Raw genomic sequence first — 22,128 nt, 5'->3', positions numbered from 1 at the left:
CTACTTGAGCCAACTACATTTGGGCAAGGGGCACTAGTGAGTTATAGCGATAGGTACTGGTCCTTAAGCCCAATTTGCATTTTTATCTAGATCCTTTGGTGAAGATAGCCAAATACCACCATTTTGCAAAATTTGTTGCAATTTAGCACTGTTTCGGAACTAATTAGGAATTTACCACTTTTCTAGTACTCGAGTTTCTCAAACTTGAGTTCTAAATGGTACTTGAGTTTAAGAAACTCGAGTTACTAGTGTGCATGCCACCGTGGTGCTGGTTGAGCAAGATTTTTGGGCATTAAAAAATGCCAGCTAGTACTCGAGTTTCACAAACTCGAGTACTGTGCACTATGAACTCGAGTCTGGTGGACTCGAGTACTGTGTTATTTAAATACATAGTACCCGAGCTTAGTAAACTCGAGTATGGCTCAGGTTGATTACCTCCATGATCCAGACTCATACTTGAGTTTAGTGAACTCGGGTATGGCTTGGGTTCCAACCTTAAATTGAAAACAATTTTTCGCCCTTGTTTTTAACACCCATGCTTAACTCTTTGAATCTCCTTCTCTCCCACTCAGTCTTACTCTTTCATCACTCTCACTTTCTCAATCTCCCTCTCACTCTCTCAATCTCGCTATCATCTTGCTCTCACTCTCCCACACGCTCTCAATCTCCCTCTCAGTCTCGCTCTCACTCTCAGTCTCCCTCTCAGTCTCGCTCTCGCTCTTGCTCTGTACTCTCCCTCTTGCTCACACTCTGTACTCTCACTCTTGATATACATCTTCAATTTGGAATCACAAGGTACATTCTCCTCATCTCAATATTTGTTTGAGCATTTGGGGGTTAGGGTTATTTGTGGGTATATGTCGGTTATTGGGATTGGGATTAACTTGTGGGTAATTTGTGGCTATGCAAACTTGTTAGGGCTTCATCACATTGATGCATTATATTATGATGTTGTTCTAATTAACAATTTCAATATTTTATTCAATTGTTGTGATTTTGATAACATGATAGGTTTGCACTTTCTTTAGTGATGGTTGCTCTATTTTGTTTGTTGAGAGAAATTTTGTTGGCAAAATTCATTGTCCACTGCTAGGGGAAGTGAGGGAATGACCAATTTCGTATATTTAGGAAAACAATATATAATTTGGGAAATTTGTTGAGATTTTAAAATTTTAGATATGTATCAATATCTCTTTTCAATCCTTTTGGTTTCCATATTTATCCTGTGTTCGGGTTGGCTTCTAGGATGCATATTGTTGTATTTGATTGCTTTTAAGTACAATGGGCCATTAATTACCTTTAATTTATGCTAGATATGGATCTACATGGAGCGGGACCCTCTGTCCAACCTTTGTTGACGAGGCAGCTTGTGCATTGTTCAAGTTCGCGTTGGGATGTTCCTTTGGTAGGTGAGGTATGCATTTGTCCAAAATTGTAATGTAGTAGAAAGATTTTTCTTACTATGCACTTGTTGTTAGCATTGTCATTTATGTTTGAAGCATATTTATTACCTGTTTAGTGAATGCTATTATTAATACAATACTGCTCCATTTGCAGGAAGTATCAAGTGTACTGACTTGTCGTCACCGATTTATAAGTGTGCCTGAAGGTGGGTTAGATCCACAAATTTCTGCTTATATCGCAGATGTGGGGTTAGAGGGGCTACTTCGGGTTCCAAATATAGACCTTGACCATGCATTGATCACGACGTTGGTGGAGAGATGGCAGCTAGAGACACACTCATTCCACTTGCCCCATGGTGAGATGGCCATCATGCTACAAGACATGGAGGTTATAATAAGGGTACTTGTAGATGACTTGCCGGTGGTGGGATTTACCCATATGCAAGATTGGGGCAACCTCTGCGCTGAATTGCTAGGGCATAGGCTGCCAAACAGAAAAGTCGGTGCTAGTAAGAACATCGCAGTGATGGAAGGGCTGAGGGTAAAAGTGTGTTAGCTCGAGGATCGGTTTAGCAACCCTTTCCTGGCTGACGCCACCGAGGTGCTTGTGTAGTAGTATGCTCGGTTTTATATACTAGGGATGTTGGGTGGTATGCTGTTTATGGACAAGTCTGGCGAACGACTCTCAATTATGTATCTACAATTTTTCAATCCAATCAGCAATGGAAAGAATTATAGTTGGGGTAGTGCAGCACTAAGTTGGCTATATAGACACCTTTGTAACGCATCAAGAAGACAGCCAAGCAGATTGGTGGTGCATTGCTATTGGTGCAGTTGTGGGCATGAGCGAGGTTTCCAGACATATGTCTTGTGATGAGGCATCCATACCAAGCACTACCCCCAGGTTCACTTGCTGTCAGGTATGTAAGATCTTAGATAGTTACTGTTTTACATTTCCGCATTAAATTTTTTGCATGAGAATTATGTAAGTAACTAATATGAAGGTTATGTTTGTGTTGTTTGCTAGATGGAAAGGGGCTAAGTGCACAACTGAATATCCAATGCACGTCTTACGCGCCTATCGTATGTCGCTTGCTTCACTACGGCTAAATCAGGTATTGTGCCTTTGTTGGGGACCGCTTTGGCATGTAGTTGTTGTACTTACAATTAGCTTTGGAATGAATAAACATTTTTTTTTTAAATTTTCGAGTTAAAAATTGTTGGCATGTATTGTTCACATTCGTTACACATTTAAAAAAAAAATTATATTGTTAATATGGTTGTTTGCATCTATTGGATCATTGCAGATTATCTAGGAGCCATACAAATTTGTTTTGGGTTCCCTGCCCGCATATTGTACAGCAGGCCAACACATATGGAGGTCTATTGTGCCGCTCATACATTTTTTGGTGGTTGAAGGCCAACACCCCGAATGTGTTCTCCGACAGTTTGGGATGAAGCAAGGCATACCGGTTGATGTTGATATTTCAACTGAACTTCACAAGATAACACTCCAGGGCAAGCTAGACAGAAATCGGGCTCCAGTACATGCCATACATATTGCTAGATAGGATGCGCACGCCACAATTGCTGATGCACCACCCTTTCATGGGGAGATGAGCTACAATGATGAGTATATGGTGTGGTTTCATCCCCGCACTCTACGCCATATTACAAAAGAGACCTCGTACGGGGACACTTTGGTAAGTTTACAAGATTGTTCTGTTACAAAAGTACCTTGATTTGCATAGTTTAGTTTAACCTACTAACACTACTTTTGTATACTTCTGATAGGTTGAATCACAGCTGAAGATTATGGTGAAGTGCGAACCAGGTTTCGAGATCTACACCGATTGTATTGCTGCCTTGAAAGTTGTTGAAGAGATCGGTCGGTTGACCTAAGACAATGCATGCGTTGCGGGCAACACGAGTGAACCGGCTGCACTAGCTACAGGGTGTGGTCAGCAAGCAGGTGGACATCGAGGGCGTGGAGGAGGCTGTCAATCTGGTCGGCATCACACACCCGTGCATGGCCACATCATGGAGGAGGCAAGTCAGGCAGTAGATGAGTCTGATGAGATGTGTTTGGACCAATCGACATCCTCTACTACATCTCCATTGCCCACCACTCGTACGTCTCCCCCACCGACCATTGGCACTGCCCCCACAAACGTACATGGTAGAGATGAGAAGAGATTCATGCCCACCCCTGGTGCTGTCCCCCCTGAGTTTGTCTATACAGAGTTCATCCAGACAGAGATACCCACCCCCCCACCAGAGGCTTCACCCATTAAGGATCGGCCGTGAAGGCCGTAGCAGACACGGACATATCCTTCTAACTATGGGACTAGAGATGGTACTATACTTCGATTCAATACTGATTTTGGGCAAGGTAAGACTAGTCAAGGAACCAGTGAAGAGAAGAAAACGGGAATGATTTTCGATATCAAATGGCATGGGTGGAACCAAAAATGGTGCCTTCCAAGTGGTGTGTTTCTCTTAAGAATACTATTTTGAATTCAACTGTGGGCATTTCTTAAAGGGGTAGAAAAACCATCTTGAGAACATATTGCTATCCTTTAGCCATATCTATGCAAAGTTGAGATGATGTTACCCATATGGGTGAAATTAAGTGATATCTTTTTTGTCAAGTAGGAAATAATTGAACTCAAAGATTCCCACTTGTAAGAGTTTTTGACATCCTCATTCAGAGTTGGTGCATGCTTACTCAAGGTTGTGAATGTTTTAGCTTTTCTAATTCACTTTTACACCCATTTGATCAAGTTATGGGGGTCTTAACAACAAGCAAACCATAGCTAGTAGGCAAGTGAAACTGCAGGACTTGATAAGAACTTTGCAAGAATGAGGACGCATAAAATAATGTCTTAGTAAGTGGACTTGAAGCACTCATGACGGGTGTATTGAAAATAGTAATTTGAGAGGCAATATCTCATGTCTAAACAGTCAATTGACATTTGAAGATACATTTCATAGTTGTGTTTAGTACTAGGTGTTGTTTTTTCCAGCTGCAACAATATCTATCTCTTTTCAATTATGAAATTGGGAAAACAAAACTTTTTTCTGAGACATTACAAAGAAAAGCAGTTACTTACCTAAAGAGTTGATAAGTTTGATTATTAACTCAATTAGATTATGCTTTGCCAATTGTTTTTTTTTTTTTGAAAAGTACTCTGCTAATACCAATTCTTGTGGTTGGTCTTTTGGTGATTGCTTTAGCAACCAGCCATTAGAATGACACTGTGGAAAGTACTGGTAAGCCATTAGAAATCTTGAATTAGTGTATCTTCACATGTTTTGTTCTGGAGCATTACAAATATAGGATTGAGTTTGATGTGTTCATTTTTCATGTTGCAGCTCAACAAGTTTAAGAATCAGTGCTGCTTTGGGCTTGCAATAGTATAGGATCTTTTTGTGATGTATAGGATCTTTTTGTCCTTTGGTGATAAATTTTTCCTAGCACATATATTTTGGCAATGAACTTGAAGATTTGGGCTTACAAGCTAATATATTTTTTGTTGGTAACGTGCAAAATTCTGGCAATGAACTTCAAAAATTTCCATTGCAGACCTATAGATACCCTATAGCCATGTTTTTAAAACGTGCCCAAAACATGGTCTATAGCAGCGTTTTTAAAAACACAACTGTAAGTCTCAGCTTATAGCCTTGTTTTCAAAAACGCAGCTATAGGTCTTAGCCTGTAGCCGCCTTAAAAAAAAAAGGGCTATAGACTTGTTGGACCTATAGTCGCGGAAAATAGGCTGCAAGTGTAAATGTGCGGGGTGTATTTCATTTTCAGGTTGTTTCTGCGATGGTGAACAATGATCTCTTGAGCCTTGTAAATACAAGGCCCCTGAAATTCTGGAAAGAAACACTTGCTCTTCTCTGTAGTGTAAATTTTTTTACTCCTGGCAAAGATAGAGTTCTTTTTATGACATTCTAGTGCATTGTTTACGATTTGGTCAAGGAGTCTTAGAACTGAGTGTGGAGGGAAATCCTATGTTGAGCTTCTGCAGGTTAATTTGGTATTTGTAGAGGTGTATTTTGACCTGTATATTCTGTCCACAATACTTATTTCTTTTTTTAATCGTTTGATTAGGATTTGATGGAAAAGACTATTGTCCTTGGCTTGGCAACTGGGCAGAAGCGATTTAGTGCATCTTTGTGTAAGCTTGTTGAAAAATATGCTGAAAATTTAGCAAGTCAAGGGCATTTAACAACAACAATGGAGTACCTTAACCTTTGGGATCTGATGAATTGTCACCTGAACTTGTGATCTCAAGGGATCGCATTGCACTCACTACAGAACCTGGTATGTGATTTTGGTAATGTCTTGGATTTAATGTATTAGTCTATTTTCCTCATCTGTAGCTGGTTGTCACATCGGCTCAGCTTCTTGTAACAGATAATGATTTTAGGGACAGAGCTTTTAGAAATCAACTTAGTGAAACTGTATAGTCATATTAGCTCTCAAGGTTATTCCAATTTTCAATGAAAATGATGCAGTTAGCACTAGGAGAGCTCCATATGAGGTATGTTACCATTTTTAACTACTTTGTTTCTTGCTTGGAAGTAAATTTTACTATTATTGTCAAGAAATAGCAGCATGTATAAGAAGCCATTCAGCCAAGAGCCTAATGGCTCAACTTGCACTTCTTGGTGTTCCAAAGGAGGCCTCTAGGGTTCAAATCCCCCCTCCCCCAACTATTGAATTCTTATTTTTTTTAAAAAAAAATGTATGTAAGACCTCCTCTTTCATGTCTGAGATGTACTTGATCAAGTTGTTTAAACAGACTCTTACAATACTTATATTTTCTAGAGACCTCCTCTTTCATCTCCAAGCTGTATTGTCTTTGGTTGGCATCAATTATGTCCTAGTTTTTGCTTTTATGAATCTTTTTGGACTTTATGGCCTTAGGGTTTTTCCTTTTAATCGGTTTCAACTTTCAATTCAGTTGCTTTTAAGACTTAGTAGTGTTGAGTATAGGCTGTTACACTTTATGCATATATAAAAAAAAATATAGGCTGTTACACTTTATATAATAATTTTTTTTACTAGAGTAAAGAGGGAACCTTATGTACACAATCCTGATGAGTTTAGCTTGTCAAGAAATGGAGACAATGTTTAGGATTGCATTCTTATCTTTTTATACATTAAACTGTTTGGCTTTTGCCATATGACTATATGAGGCAAATATACTTGCATGTGTGCGCTGACCCCTATACCAGCAAGAGTACTTTTGGGTTGGGGTACCAAGAGGGAAGGATGGTAGATTCAGGCATTTACCCTTGATTTATTGGAAATCAGTATATTGTATCTTTTTGGTATGTAGGACGAGTTTGAATATGTGTTTCCTAGACTCTCTCAACTTATCTCAGTATTTAATGTGCCATTTACCCGTGGTTCTGATTAAGACCTTTCTTGTGCAGGATTCTTCTGGTTATTTTGGGATAATGACACTTTGGCTGCTCTGCTAACTTTGGAGCTAAAGGCTAATCTTCTTGTTTTGTTGAGTGATGTAGAGGGTGTCTATAATGGCCCTCCAAGTGACCCAAAGTCAAAGCTAATCCATACATATGTTAAGGAAAAACATCAAGGTGGAATTACCTTTGGAGACAAGTCAAGGGTGGGAAGAGGGGGCATGACTGGAAAAGTAAAAGCTGCTGTCAGTGCAGCTTATGCTGGCATCCCTGTTGTTATCACCAAGTATGCTTTTGTCCTAGAACCCTGTCCTTCAATACTTGGTTAAACACAATGCAAGGACAAATGTTACATCTGGGAATATTTTTATTTAGGTGATTGTCCAATTTATCAGAACATTTTTGGGCCATGTGATTACAAGAAAATAAAAAGACTTTCTGAAAAAAATAATTTTCTAATTTATAGAAATATCAAACAATATTAAATATCTATTTTAGATAAAATATTAATGTCATTTACTTTTTTTTTTTACTCTATCTTGCTCATGTACTACAGGTCTTCTATTTAACAAGTTTAGATTAAAAAAATTATAGCCCTCTACTTCCTCCCTCCCCCGCCCTCTTTCTCATGTCTGGTATCTTATTCCAACAACTTAAATAACTAGTATAACTTTTCAGTCAAGGGAATGAAAAATTCAGCTGGACATAGCTGATGCCCTAGAAGCAAATGAAAAACTGATTAAAACAGAAAATGAAGCTGATGTTGCTACTGCACAACAGGCAGGGTATGAAAAGTCCTTGATAGCTCGGCCGGCTTTAAAGCTTGGGAAGGCAAGACGTGCAAAATAACATAAGTTTGACTCTATTGCAATATTAATATATTTCTCTTTTAAAATTCCTTCAACTGCCTATCACTTTGGATTCTGTCCATCTTTATTTTGATCCTGTAGAAATGGTGCCATGTGGGTGTAATGGATGGTGAGATGGATGGTGAGGTCATGGGTTCAGACTTCAAAACCCATGAGGCGTGTGTATAATTCCAATATAAAATTACTATTAAGTGCCATTTCAATTAATTTAGATGCTTAAAAATCCATAATGAAATTGCTAATATTCATGTGAGGTTTAGAGATACCTCCTTATCCTCCTTATCATCCTTATCATTTACTTTGTTCTTATCCCACATTTTTGCATTCATGGCAAGATAGACATCTTTTTGAATTGGCAAAGGGTTAGCATCCCATGGAAATGAGATCATTTATGCAGGAACAAAGATGAGTCTATTTTGTGATCTATTACATATTAATTGAGTCCTTAGCATGGTGTAATCATGTATATCATAGTTTTAGCACACAACTTATGACACCATTAAGTTTCTTATACTCATATTCAGGTGAGGCCCTATGCATCCTCATTTTGCTTTTGTTGCAACTCCTACGGATGTGCATGCTCCTCCAAAGGCTATTAGGGAAATTGTTTTTAGAATCATTTCAATACTTAGAAATCTTTGGGGAAAAAAAACTCTCTTCTTTTTGAAAGTCTGTTACAAATTTTGCTCATCTGTGATCCAGGTGTCTTGTGGAGGCACGCATTCAGTTGCACTTACACGTGATGGGCATATATTCTCAGTATGTATTTTGAACACTCTTTCACGACAATGCTGTGACAAGAAGACTGATATTTGAATATAAAAAATGAACATGTATTCAAAAAAAGAATAAGAAAAAAAGCAGGAATTAAAAATTTTTTTTTTTGAACATGCATTATTAGCTCACCTTGGTGGGTTTTGTTGGCGTTTGTACCATACAAGTGTTAAGATACTGAAAGTTTTGTTTCCTTGGATTATGGTTCTATGGAGCAATTTGTTTAGAACCTTAGGTGATGGAATACCTTAACACCCTCCATTAATCTTGGACATAGATAGTGGAAAAGCTGTCCCATTGATTTCTCTATCTAGTTGTCAAAATGTGTTTTGACATCCCAAATGTGCAATTTTGAAACATGTTATAAATTGATTGAGAAGTCCAATCCCAATATTTTAATTTCTACTAAAAGTATGCCTGAGGTAAAGTGCACCTTTTGTTTGATGTAAGAATTTATTAGTTAATTATGAAGCTTTTAGTTAAACTTGTCGCACTAGTTTTGTGCAGGAATTTGTGGTAATTGACAGAAAGGAGCTGGCTCCACTTCAAGAGTTTATAAAATCCATTATTCTTCCTTACTAAAGGGGTCTGCATATCTTGCCGAAGATTATATACAAGGGAAACGCAATTAAAAAAAATAAAAAAAAACATTGGTCCTGACTGTAGAGTTATCCTAAATTGCTTTATATTACAAATTCCTGTGAATGTGCTGTAAGTGTTGCTATGCCAGCAATTCTCACTTTTTAATTTTATTTTTTCTCTTTGTGGATCAAGAAAATGCTAAGAGCGCATGAGCAGTCATTGGTGTCAAGACTGCGGTTGTGAAAATGGCTGAAGGCCATCAATTGATATGTATGTAGCTTGAAAGACATTTGAGTTGAAATCTTGTGCGTTTGCTGTCGTGGCAATCCAAACTGTAAGGGAATGTAACTCGTACCCTTATATTTTTTTTCAGAGAACCTGCAGTAGTGCTTATTTGCATACAACATCGCAGAGTCGCCTTTAAAATTCAGTTGTACTATTCGAGTAGTAACTTGTTCAGTTGTTCATATCCCATGTTATGTTTTCTTTTTCTTTTTTATTAAAATATATTTTGGTGCCAACCTGAGCGAATGTGTACCAAATTGTAAATAGTGCCTGTAGAGTTTAAATAATAATAAGTATGTATATAAATTGCTTTGGAATATTTTGGTGCAATAAGACGATCTCTCTCTCTCTCTCTCTCTCTCTCCCTCGAAAGAAATGGACTTTCATTTGTTAACCGGCTTTTTCGTTAGATAGTGAAGTTACACTATGCCATGTTGTTTAATATTAATTGGTGCTAAGAATTTGTATTTCGGTCGAACTAGTATCTTTCTTTGACTTGGGTAAGTAAAATAAATTGATGTGGTATTAAATTTAATCATAAGTTTTATAGTTTTCTGCTCAATTAATAAAATATTTAAATAAAAAATTCACATAAATTGTGTCTAGTATTTGCCATAGTAGTTTTTAGTTTGTTGAAATTAATGTTGGGCAGAAATTGCCAATTAATGCTGTTCAGAGATTTCATGGAAGGAACTCAAGTACGTACGAAGTACAGTACTTGAGTTTGACGAACTCGAGCTCTATACTTATTACCCACACCAACATACTAGCGTCAACCACCTTAATTAATGCATAATGAATGGTACTCGATACCTGTAAACACGAGTACTATTAATTTTAAGGACTTGAGTTTCTTAAACTTGAGTACCGCTTAACATTGCACACCCTCAATATCTCTGAACCATTTTTAGCCGACCATTCCCATGTTACACTTTATTTCCTTTGGAGAAGCAGAAGGCTAACTTGCAATTGGGTCACCATCTGCAAGTCTTGGGTTTTTAGTTTCAATGTCTCCATCCAAGACCAACGTGTTGTCGAATTTCACCTTTGGGTCAACCCTGTTGTGATCAATACATAGAGGTAATAGTTAAATGCTTAGTCAGATTGTGTTTGTATGTGGTTCGTATAATATTTTTATGCATGGGGTGTATTTCATGTAATGAGTTTTGCAATATTAACTATGTACAACTGCTGACACACACACACACACATATACATATACATACATATATATATATATATATATATATATATATATATATATATATATATGTTGCAATATATACATATAACTTTTTTGTTTATATATATATATATATATATATATATATATATATATGTTGCAATATATACATATAACTTTTTTGTCAAAACAAATGGAGCACAAATATAAAATTTTGCAAATCCTTTGAAAATATTCATGCTAATTAGCATTTAGTAGCAAACAAAAGCATGGTAACTCATCACATTGGATAGAGACCAATATCAAGATTTGCAATGCCTATATCTAGAAACTATAAAGGTCATAAAACCAAGTCACTAGTTTAGTCCTCCGGTTATAAATTGAATATGGGCTCAATCTAACAACACCTTTAGAATAAGCAAGTGCTAGAACTACATAGTATATATATATATATACACATATATTAATAAATGTTAGTTGAATTCCCAATTAGTGACAAGTATAGTTCATGTGTGGCTTAATTGTATAAAACTCATGGGTTGATAGATAGAGGTAATATGATATTCTATTCACTTTTACAGTAATATGGGTGTTCATAGTAATATGAATTCATTACTCAACGAAAAAATTGGCTTCATAAAATAAAGTTTGCCTATGGTTGAGTTTTAATTATTTATAAGTTTGCAAAATATATATGGTTAAGTGCAGATTATGTCTATGTGTATAAATTATTTGAATGATCAAGATTCAGTTATTTATATGTCTATGCACAAAGAGGCTTTTGGTCGAGTTTGAATATAAATTGTTTTTATCGTACACCTAATTTATCTAAGTGGTTATAGATTATGACAACTATAATATTCTTTGAATAGGTCAATGATGGGTTTTTACTATTTCTATGTGTACTATGATGGAGAGACATATTATCATGAGTTGTATGGGTTGTCATACCAAGGCCCGAGCCAAAAGCATAAATTTGTTAAGGTGAAGCATAGGATAAGCATTAGGAACTTGCAATGAAGAATATTGAAGGTGATGGGGTTAGACCACTCTAGGCATAACATTTCCATTGTGTATCGAGCACCTCAACGAGTTGTAGACACCCAGGTTTTCTACAATTCACTACAGTTTTCGGGTGGCGCCGAAGTGAAGAGGATGTGGGAAGTTGTTGAACAAATGGTGGTGAAGGGATTCATTGCTTTGGATCTCTATGTCACTGTTGAGCCCACCATAGTAAAGGCTGGAGATGGTTCACAACATACTATTTTGGATGAAACTGTAGATGAGCACATCGACGTAATACCATTACAGTCTTATCAAGGGTGTGCAGAGAACACAGGAGATGGGTATGGTAGTGAACTGTGGCAAACATTTCCGCATGTGAACTTGATTGAGGAGGAGGAAGGGCCCCAGAAAGTGCATGAAAGAGAGCATTTATCTCATGATGAGGTGTATGAAGGAGAGCATTTATCTCATGATCAAGTGCATGGGGGCACATTTGAAAATGAAGATGATCATGGACTTGGTAAGGATGCAACCCATATTAATGTTACTAGGGATGAGTTCGAGGAGCTCCTAGATACTATGGGTGAACATGAGGATGTTGATCATATCGAAGAGGTGGTTGTAGGAGAGAATAGAGACACATGCCCCGGTCCCGATCCTATGCCAGAATAGTTCACCAAAAACACTTGTGATAATATGTTTGATCCATCACTGGTTATGCAAACGGAAGTATCAAGTTGGACTTTTGGGGAGCAGCTAATGAAGGGATGGTATTCCCCACTAAATTAGCGGTGCGACATGCGTTGACCTGGTATGCAGTACGGGAGAATTTCAGCTTCAAAAATGAGCATTCAGACTCAGAGAGACTTATGGTGAGTTGCGAGGATGATTCTTGTCCATGGTCAGTTTGTGCGATTTGTTGCAAGGGAGACAATTTTTGGAAGAACGCAAAATGCAAGGGCCCCCACACATGCGACAAAATTCAGAATGCTCATGATGGTCAGATGCTTGATTCGGTGTTCCTAGCATACATACTTGAGCGATATATATGAGAAGACCCCGCGTATAAGATAAAGAACTTATGGCACCTTGTTTTGGCAGACTTAAAACACGAAGTATCTCACTACAAGGTATTCTTTAACTTGCATTCTTTTTTTAATACAATGTAGAGACATCAGTCTTCATGGAAGTATAAGCATGATCTTTTTTACCAACACCCATGAATACCTTATATTATGAAAAATGAAATTGAAAAAAAGAAAAGAAAAAAGGAATAAAGAGAAAGAAATATTATCTTCATCTTATAGCCTTACAATTCTTGATTTGTTTTCTTCAACTATAATTATTTAACTTGTATTCATTTCTAACGTAATCATTATGGTTCACGTACAAGGTATGGGATGCCAAAAAAAAGGCTGTTGCTGCTATATACAGGGATTTTAAGGAGTTTTGTGCAAAGTTGCCCCGTTTTTTGGCAGTACTTAAGGATACCAGTTCGGGTACAAAGTATAAGTTACTAGTGGACGATAATTATGAATGGGGAACTTGTCCATTCAACTCCATATTTTGGGCGTTTCATCCGTGTATTGTTGGGTTCAAACACTGTAGGCCTGTGATCAGCATTGATGCAACCCACCTCTATGGAAAATATAAAGGGAAATTGATGATTGCAATGGTGACAGATGCTAATAGTAAGATTTATCCACTAGCCTTCGCCATTGTCGAGAGCGAGAGCACAGAGACTTGAGGTTGGTTCTTGGCTTGTATAAGAAGGAATGTTACCAATTGGAGCAAGCTGTGTGTCCTAGCTGACAGACACCCTGGGATACAAGCTGTCTTTAGAGACACTACTTGAGACTTTTTGCAGCTTCCTATGACAGAACATCGTTACAAGCTGTCTTTACTGTATAGATGACGAAGGCAGTAGCGTCAACCCTAGATGGAATAATGAAACTTTAAAGAATCTAGTACGAAGGGAAACAAGTGCTACCTAGGAGCAAAAGTTCAATGTCATCTTCGAATTAATTGAGAATGTCAATCGGGATGTGCACCAATATCTCAAGGATGTGCCTAAAGACAAATGGGCTATAACTTTTGACAAGGGTTACCGTTATGGGGAGATGACCACAAACGTCTCTGAGTGCTTCAATGGTGTTCTAAAGGGTGTTCACAGCTTGCCCATTATGGCAAACTGAATGCTTACTTCGATGATCGTCGCAATAAGAGCATAGAGTAGTTAAATTCGGGGAAAAAATGGTGTAAGTATGCCTTGGATATCTTCATGAGAAATAAGGCAAAGGCGGAGCATCACAAGGTGACGAGATTGAGCGCGCAACAACAATCATATCAAGTAGATACATCGCATAATCCAGGGATTGCTAGACATGGGGATCACACACATGGAGTTAATCTGTTGCAAAGAACTTACACATGCCAGAAATGGAAATTGTATGAGATACCATGTTCACATGACATTGCAGTTTGTATTAGGTCTCAACATGATGCAGAGCAGTACACTGACCCATGCTATAGCGTGAATGCACTGTTCCGCAGCTATGCTCCTATTTTCCCTGCGTTGAAAGATAGATTATCATGGCCGGATCCTAAAGAAACTCGAAGGGTCATCCCAAACCCCCAATTGATTTGAGAGAAAGGTTGCCTTGTCTCAACACGAATTAGGAATGAGATGGACGAGGGTGGGAAATGGCCGAGAACCACATTATGGAAGTAGGGGGGGAGGAAGGTGCAATGCGGGTTGTGTAATCAAAAGGGGCATTATCGAAGAACATGCCCTAAGCAGAACAAGGTACTGACGAGTGGTGGTCTTGTAGACTAGGTACGCTAAGTTTGAACCGTGACGTCTTTCTAAATGCAACTTGAAACAAAATGCATGATATATGCCATTAGATCAAAATGCGTGCTATATGCCATTCAATTATGTATTTTTGAAACTTGAGAAAAATTGGATAAAATTTTGAGGACCAAATATGGCATTTATACTATAAGCTACTTTCCCTATAGGATGTGTAAGTACACAATTGCACCTGGACCCAAAGACAATCGCGGGCTCAGGCCCAATGAGCCTTAAAAAATAAAATTTGTAGAGCGTGGGCTTGAAACCTAGGTTAGAAGTACTGGGAGCTCGATATCAGACTTTTATAAACCAATACAGGTAAATAACGAACAATAATTGCAACCAATCTCCTCGGACTCTAGCCGAGGATTACTTCTTTATTATTTCTCTTCCTTCCCTCAAGATTACAATTTCTCACTTTCTTTCTTAACTACTACCCCCCCACAATTTTTGGCCTTTACCCCACTTTTATACTTCCTTCCCTGATACTCTTTGAACAGTGACTAGTAGTTTCCACCTCACTGTTCAAGGGTCACCTTCCCATTAATGCGGCTAGGGAGGTAGGTGTAGAGCCTTTAATGCGGAGGTGGCAGCCTTTACCCTTAATATTTTCTTTAATACTAGTGCACCTAGAAGATTCAGGATGTCCCCTTTTATCCACTAGTCTTTCCAGAGTTGTACCTTGACCTTTATAATGAAATCTTGAATTCTCTAGGATCTGTCCGAAGTGAAACTCTCCCTCGGCTGTATCCTCGGACCCTCGGCGTATGGGCCAACTCATAGAGTTTAATCCTAGAGTAGGTCGACCCTTCATGTTACAGCCCAAAGGCCCATATGCCTATTCGGGCCCTTTTACTCCCCACAGGATGCATACGAAAAGTCATTAGCATTGCCATTTGGTTTGTTGCAAAAATTGCATACTAATTGTTTAATGTAATGTAATGTGTAACTGCCCTATGTGTATTGTAATGTTTTTCATTTTTTTTTCTTTCTCTGAAGGGTGTTAGGTCATTTGTGGGTTGGCCAAAATTTCACTTTTCCACTTTTAACCTTTTGGATATTAGAAGTTTTCTCTAATTTCATATTTTACAATTATGAAGGCACTCTCCTTAGCATGATCATCTTCAAGAACCCTACCATTAAGGGTGTTAACTTTGACTTGGCCTCTGTTAACATGATCATCTTCAAGTACCCTACCATTCAAGTACATTGCTAATTAAGGGTGTCAAATTTTTATGCTCACAACCAATTAGTCATACAGTTGTAATACACAATTTTAAGGCGAAAAATTGTAATTTTAGATATATATATATATATATACACACACACACACTGTGTATAGTTTATGTTTTGGGATTTTTTATGTAATCAATTATATGATCTTAGTTAATACTGTTTATTTGTGTCATGTTATGACACTAGGAGGCTGAACAACAATAACTTGTCTGGGCCTTTTCTTATGTTTTTGGCCCTTCAGCTTGCTTCTTGTAAGTATGGTTTTCGTTGTTTCTCACTTTATGTTCATCAATTTATTTGTTTGTCATCAGTATGTCTTGAAAACTGAAATTTCCTTTTACTTTAGGCAACCTTATGGATGCTTTTTTCTTCCCATTTACAAGCTGCATTTCTCAAAAAATATGTACTTGATGAGTTTTGAGGAGGCTCTTCGGTAACATTTTTAGATCTTTAAAATTGCTATGAGACTATTTGATTTGTATGTTTATCCACTGTCACTGTCTCAATCTGTGATTGGTTCAACAAAATTTGGCACTAAGTATGAAATTTATTACTGACAGCAAGAAGTTCAGTTTACTACTATTTACTACTTCTATTATAGTGATTTCTTTGCTTGTGAAGAAGTTCAGTTTTAGTTATGTGTGATTTCTCTGGTTCTAATTAGCTTGATTTAGGTTATATTTAAACAACTACTTTTCATTGTAGATATTGAGAAAGGGCTAGGGTCAGATATGGAGAATAATATGAAAGCATTTTGACACAAGTCTAGAATAGACCTATGCATCCAAGTCCAAAACAGACCTATGCATCAGTAAAATTCAGAGGGAAAGAGAAGCTCATGAGCTTTATATTGAAGCTAGGGAGAAACTTAAGAGGGTTAGAGAGAGTGAGAGAATATATAAGCTAGTTTTGTCATGGTTATTTTTTATGTTTGTAATGTTGTTGGTGTGTTTTGCCTCAGTGAACAACAATATGGGTGAAGAACCTTAGTTTGCCATGAAGAATCTTATTGTATCTATCTTTTGAAATACAAAGTGTGGTTTTTGTGCAAATGTTCTGTAGTTTAATTTTTTACTTCATTCTGGGGTTTGGATATATATTGCCACAAAGTGGTATGACAAACATGCATAATGATAAAAGAGATAGCTATGGTACTCGAGCATATTTCCAATGAAAGCCCAAAGATGAATATCTTAATACTTATAAAAAGCTAAAGGACAAAATATTTTATCATAGAATGGTGAAAGTGTATACTCATGGATAAGTGGTGAAAGTGAATTTGAGCATTACTATATTAGAAAGCAACCTACTGCCAAGCAATTGGGTATGTATCCTCTGTTCTTGATAGGAAAAAAAATATGATAAGCATGATAGTTCCACTGTACATGACAACACTAAAGGTGTATAAGTGGAAGCCATTATGCTGTACCAAGAGGTATATCTAAAGACCAAACTTAAGTTTGTAGAACTTGGGTACTGTATGTAAGATTACATAGTACTCGAGTCCACCAAACTCGAGTACAAGTTTGGATCCCGAACCCTAAACCCTAAACCAACATAGCTGAGCCATACTCAAGTTTGTGGAACTCAGGTACAGTTTATGTAAAATTACACAGTACTCAAGTTCCTTGAACTAGAGTACAATTCTGGATAATGGAGCTAGGCAACTCGAGCCATACTCGAGTTTAATGAGCTCGAGTATTGTGGATTTACATTAACACAGTACTCGAGTTCAATGAAATCGAGTATGGCTTGTACAGTACTCGAGGACTATCTGGTATTTTTTAATGCCCAAAATCCAGCTCAGCCAGTGCCACGGTGGAATGCTCACTAGGAACTCTAGTTTACTCAACTTGAGTACCATTTAGAACTCGAGTTTGGTGAACTCGAGTACTAGAAAAGTGGTAAATTGCTAATTAGTTCCGAAATAGTGCTAAATTGCTTCAAATTTTGCAAAATGGTGGTATTTGGCAATTTTCACCTAGATCCCATTACTTACATGTTAAAGAACACAAGCCCAAAAGAGTTTAAAAGGGCATCCATTCTTTTTATAGCCCAATGTGCATCTAATAATTTGACCAATAAATCTATTGTCATTAGTCTCCAAATGTCAGTGAACAGAATGATTTAAATGTCATATTCTTGACAAAAGCAAACAAAGTTCTAGCAAGTTACAATCAATAAAAGTAGAGCCACATAAAGAATTTAAAAAATTGAAGTGTCATGGTTCAAAATAGACCCTTTGGTTTCCTTTTTGAGCTTTGTAGGAAAATACCAGCCTATATAGTACTGTATGTGTGTGTGAAACCATTCAAAGTGTTGAAATATTTTTTAAGGAACAAAGTGTTGAAACTTGAAACTAGTCAAATCGAAATTATGGAATGTGTATGTCATATTGACAATTTCATCTAACTATGAAATCATCTCTACTTTTAACATAGAGGATCTTACATCTCATAAGGGTCCACTTTTGATGGATCTTCATATGACTATTGCCAACCAAGTATTTGATCCAGCACTACCAATCCTTTAGCTAGTACGTAAAGAATATATTGGTGCTATTTTAGATGAATAGATTGTTCCACTAGAGATAGAGAAGTTCAATGCTCTTTAGTTGATTGGAGGTGACGACCATAGTTAGGGTATGTTTGGATGGGGGGAGATGAAAAAAGAGAAGAGGGGAGAGGTAGGATGGTTGGAATATTCACCATCTAAACATAGTGTTAAACCACACGTGAATCACTGAAGATGAGTTGTAAAGAATCCGATGAGTGAATATCATATGGGAATTTATAAACCAATTCTGGAAAAAGAATATAAAATCAAGGCTAAATTACAATGTTGATTCCTCAAGTTTACCTTGTAAGCGCAAATGGTCCTTCGAGTTTCAAGTGAGTGCAATTGGTCCCTTATGTTTTCAAATGAGTTAAAAAAAGGACTTATATCACTCATTTTAAAAACTTGAGGGACTAATTGTACTCAGTTAAAACTTGAGGGACTGATTGCGCTCACATGGTAAGGGACTAACATTGTAGTTTCAACTAAAATTAAATTACAAAACATTCACTCAATAGGTTGTTATATGGTTGACTTAGTATACATAGTATAAGAGAGAGATATATATATATATATATATATATATATATATATATATATATATATATATATATCCCCGTTGATGCTCATTTTGACAAGAAGGCCCAATAGTAGGAAGAAGCCCAACAATATGGGAGGAAAATAGTTAGTAAATTGAGAAGAAAACAATTAAGCCTGAGTGGCAGGAATGATGGATCATAGGCCTCAAAAATGGTAAATAGGCCTTGAAGAAAACAAGCGGGCCTAAAGGAGCCCAGAGAAGAAGTAGTAAACCCATGGGCATTATGAGATATATAAAGCAAGCAAAAATGGGCCAAAGAGGTCTGAAGTGTTGAATTAAGTAAGTAAGGGATTGATGGAAAGGCCATAAACCCCAAAAGTAAGGGATATGAAAATTTGGGTCGAGGAAGCCCAAAAGACTCAGTAAAGGCCTATAGGAATAAAGAATTAGAATAGACTGAGGAAGCTCGAGGAAAGGAAATGGGCTGAGGATACCCAAAAGGATGAAATAGGCTGAGGAAGCCCAGAAGAATGGGCCAAAGAGGCCTGAAGTGATGAATTAAGTAAGTAAGGGGGTTGATGGAAAGCCCATAAACCTCAAAAATAAGGGATATGAAAATTTGGGTCGAGGAAGCCCAAAAGACTTAGTAAAGGCCCACAGGAATAAAGAATTAGAATAGACTGAGGAAGCCCGAGGAAAGGAAATGGGCTGAGGATGCCCAAAAGGATGAAATGGGCCGAGGAAGCCCAGGAGCAATGGAATGGGCCAAGGAAGCCTAGAGTAGCACGAATACTAGCCCAATGATAATACTGGGCCACTGGAATTAAGCAAAGGGAAAGCATACAACAAGCACGAAAGAGGTCTAGCAAGCACGGGGCAAACAATGATGCAGCAGGAATGATAGAATGGTGTGGCAGAAGTACCAACAGGCTCGCTAAAGGGATAAAGAATGAATTGGAGAAAGAAAAGATCACAATCAAGTAAGGACTAGCTTAGGAAGGAAGCAAACTATAAAGAATAAAGGCTCAAAGACCCATTCACGTCACAAGAAGTAAAGAATGAGTAGCAGAATGCACAGACGAGCCTTCAAGTCATGACAAACGCATGAGCAGCAGACAAGCAATGAACACACAAGGAAGTGGAGCATGTACAAGGTTCAGGCACCGCTAACTTATATAGGAGTGGCGGGCCATGGGCTAGAGGTAAGAGAGGGTATGGTTTGGTAGTAGGGAGAAGGGGAGAGCCTATTCTGGGGTTCCCGCTCAAACTCTTTTGGGAGAAATGTCCTACTGGGATGACATATCATCCAAAAGAGGGAAAGATGAGTTCGAATCACTAGGTGCATACCATGAGGGATAGTGAGAGAGAATGCCCACCCATATCCGGATGGGAATGCCACGGTGAGCAAACAAACAAAATAAGACTCTTTGTTTGGTAATGGGATGTGGCACTGCCAGCACAGTTAAGTGGTACTGGCTGGGTAGCTGACAGACCAGTGAGTGGTCTGGAAGGACACCCACACCCAGACAAAAGTGGTTAAGGGGTAAAATAGTAAAAACTATCATGACAGGTAGTATAAAAGGGTACTCCATTGTGCGCAGTGAACAACAAGGGAAGGATCAAGAGAACACAGAACAAGAGAGTAAAAATAAAGTAGAAAACTTAGAAAGAAAGAGAGAAAAACAGAGAGTAGGCAAGAGTGTGGTAGCAGACATGCACCAATAGGCTAATCCATTCTCTCTCTCTAAAAGCCTACCCTCTAGTGAGGATTAAGGAATTTGAGCATTAGCCATATAGGCTCATTCTCTCAATGTGGGCAATTTCCGTGGTAGGATCTCTCCGTGAGGTTACTTACATTGAAGAAGTGGTTCCCTTCTTGGACTTAACTTTGTAAGGCAACTAAGCACGGTAGACTGACCATCGTTTCTTTCATTTTATTGATTAAGCATTGATGTTATTTCCCTTTATTTATTATTACCGTCATATTTATATTGTATCTATATCGTTGCACTACTTCTTCCTCACTTCACTCAGTATTCCCTGTTTTCTGGCTGATAGCAAACATACTTCCTTTTATCGTTGTTATATTACACCTACCTGCCATAATTTTCTTGTAACAGTTTTATCTGCCATGGGTGAGTGATCAAGGTTCCAGCAAAAAGGGGTTGTAGTTTGCGCACAAGCCGGTTTGAGGCAAGTTGTGATTAGGCTAGTCCTGACTCTCTGACCTAGAACCTTTGGGCTGTAGCGTGGCAGGAGGTAGCCCAGCCCACAGTCACAAAAAGGCCCACCACAATCCCAAGATTCAACACTCTTGTTTGATTTGATTAATAAATTATCATTGGATTTTTTTTGGTGGGTATACTTATTTCAATCAACCCTAATTGTTAGCTTCTAGATTTTATCCCTTTTTTTAACTCTTTTTTTCCTAACATTTGGTGTTGATTACTAGGTTTATCATTTTTTTTAAATACCCTTCTTTTTTTGGTTCTTTTATTAGTTTCCCACAAGTCAGGCGTCCCCAAAATTTGCTTTGTGCTGCATCAAAGATATATGATATTCTGGTGCATTTAAGTGGTCAAATCATACTTTTTCACAAGGTACAAGCAACCTGAAATTTTATTGTTAGTTATACACATTGGAAATCATTACTATGCTTTTTTCTTTAACAAGGTGTACTGTTTTGGATTAATGTAGAGGTTTTTAGCATTTTATACTTTTGAGTGCTTATTATAGGTCCTTCCAATAAGACAAAATTGAGTTCTCAACCATGTTATATTGGTGTCGTACTAACAATTTTATGTTATAATTTTTCAAAAATTGTTTGTGTCACCGTATCATACCCATGTATCAATATATGTATCCGTGCTTCTTAGACCAATACATACATCTTTGTCATCTCTACAACAAGTTTAATTCTTATGGTGGGCCTTTTTTTGTGTCTTGGGCTGGGTTGCTTTTGCTATGCCACAACCTTATGATTCCGGGGTAGGAGAGTTGAGACTGGCTTAACTGAGACACACCTTAGGCCAGCTTGTGCACAAGTTGGGCCCTTATTGTGTTGGTGCGTTCTGGCAGGAATCTCAAGTGTGTCACGTGCCCATGACAAGAATAACTGTTACAAGTGTTATAGTAGGAAAATGGCAATACAACAGAATAGCTAAAATACTTTAATCAAGATATTTTTTTTGCTAACAACAATAATACGTGAGCAGTTCCACAAAAGGAAGTATTAATGCGCGATTATGGCAGGAATAGGTTAATAACGAGGTGTCATGTTTATCATTAGTCAATCGTAGCAAAGGAAAAGAGGAATAGTGATAATAGCTTAATTTTGTATATTTATATCATTATTAGAAAGCATTATCATACTTATTTTGAGTGAGTTCATGCATGTTATA

General features: G+C 37.6%; 2 protein-coding genes across 2 annotated transcripts; both read left to right on the top strand.

Moving 5' to 3' along the window:
* Window positions 1-40: 40 nt before the first annotated feature.
* LOC142606960 (serine/threonine-protein phosphatase 7 long form homolog) lies at window positions 41-4,135 on the top strand. Its single transcript, XM_075778341.1, has 6 exons — window positions 41-795; window positions 1,314-1,414; window positions 1,558-2,323; window positions 2,431-2,518; window positions 2,711-3,106; window positions 3,198-4,135. The coding sequence occupies exons 2-3, from the start codon at window positions 1,316-1,318 to the stop codon at window positions 1,957-1,959; spliced, it is 501 nt and encodes a 166-aa protein (XP_075634456.1). The 5' UTR covers window positions 41-795; window positions 1,314-1,315; the 3' UTR covers window positions 1,960-2,323; window positions 2,431-2,518; window positions 2,711-3,106; window positions 3,198-4,135.
* An 8,172-nt stretch (window positions 4,136-12,307) lies between these two features.
* Window positions 12,308-13,287, top strand: LOC142606331 (uncharacterized). The gene is made up of 2 exons (XM_075777698.1): window positions 12,308-12,412; window positions 12,934-13,287. The coding sequence occupies exons 1-2, from the start codon at window positions 12,308-12,310 to the stop codon at window positions 13,285-13,287; spliced, it is 459 nt and encodes a 152-aa protein (XP_075633813.1).
* Window positions 13,288-22,128: the final 8,841 nt, after the last annotated feature.

Source organism: Castanea sativa, chromosome 8, assembly GCF_040712315.1.
Source record: "Castanea sativa cultivar Marrone di Chiusa Pesio chromosome 8, ASM4071231v1".
In the NCBI taxonomy this organism is placed as follows: Eukaryota; Viridiplantae; Streptophyta; class Magnoliopsida; order Fagales; family Fagaceae; genus Castanea; species Castanea sativa.
The sequence above is the reverse complement of the archived record's forward strand: the minus strand, read 5'-3'. Positions and strand labels throughout refer to the sequence as shown.

Coding starts and splice junctions, on each gene's coding strand:
- LOC142606960 (XM_075778341.1), top strand. CDS start 1,316: ATGGATCTACATGGAGCGGGACCCTCTGTCCAACCTTTGTTGACGAGG. Junction 1,415..1,557: donor ATGTTCCTTTGGTAGGTGAG/GTATGCATTTGT, acceptor CTCCATTTGCAG/GAAGTATCAAGTGTACTGAC.
- LOC142606331 (XM_075777698.1), top strand. CDS start 12,308: ATGGTATTCCCCACTAAATTAGCGGTGCGACATGCGTTGACCTGGTAT. Junction 12,413..12,933: donor CAGACTCAGAGAGACTTATG/GTGAGTTGCGAG, acceptor TTCACGTACAAG/GTATGGGATGCCAAAAAAAA.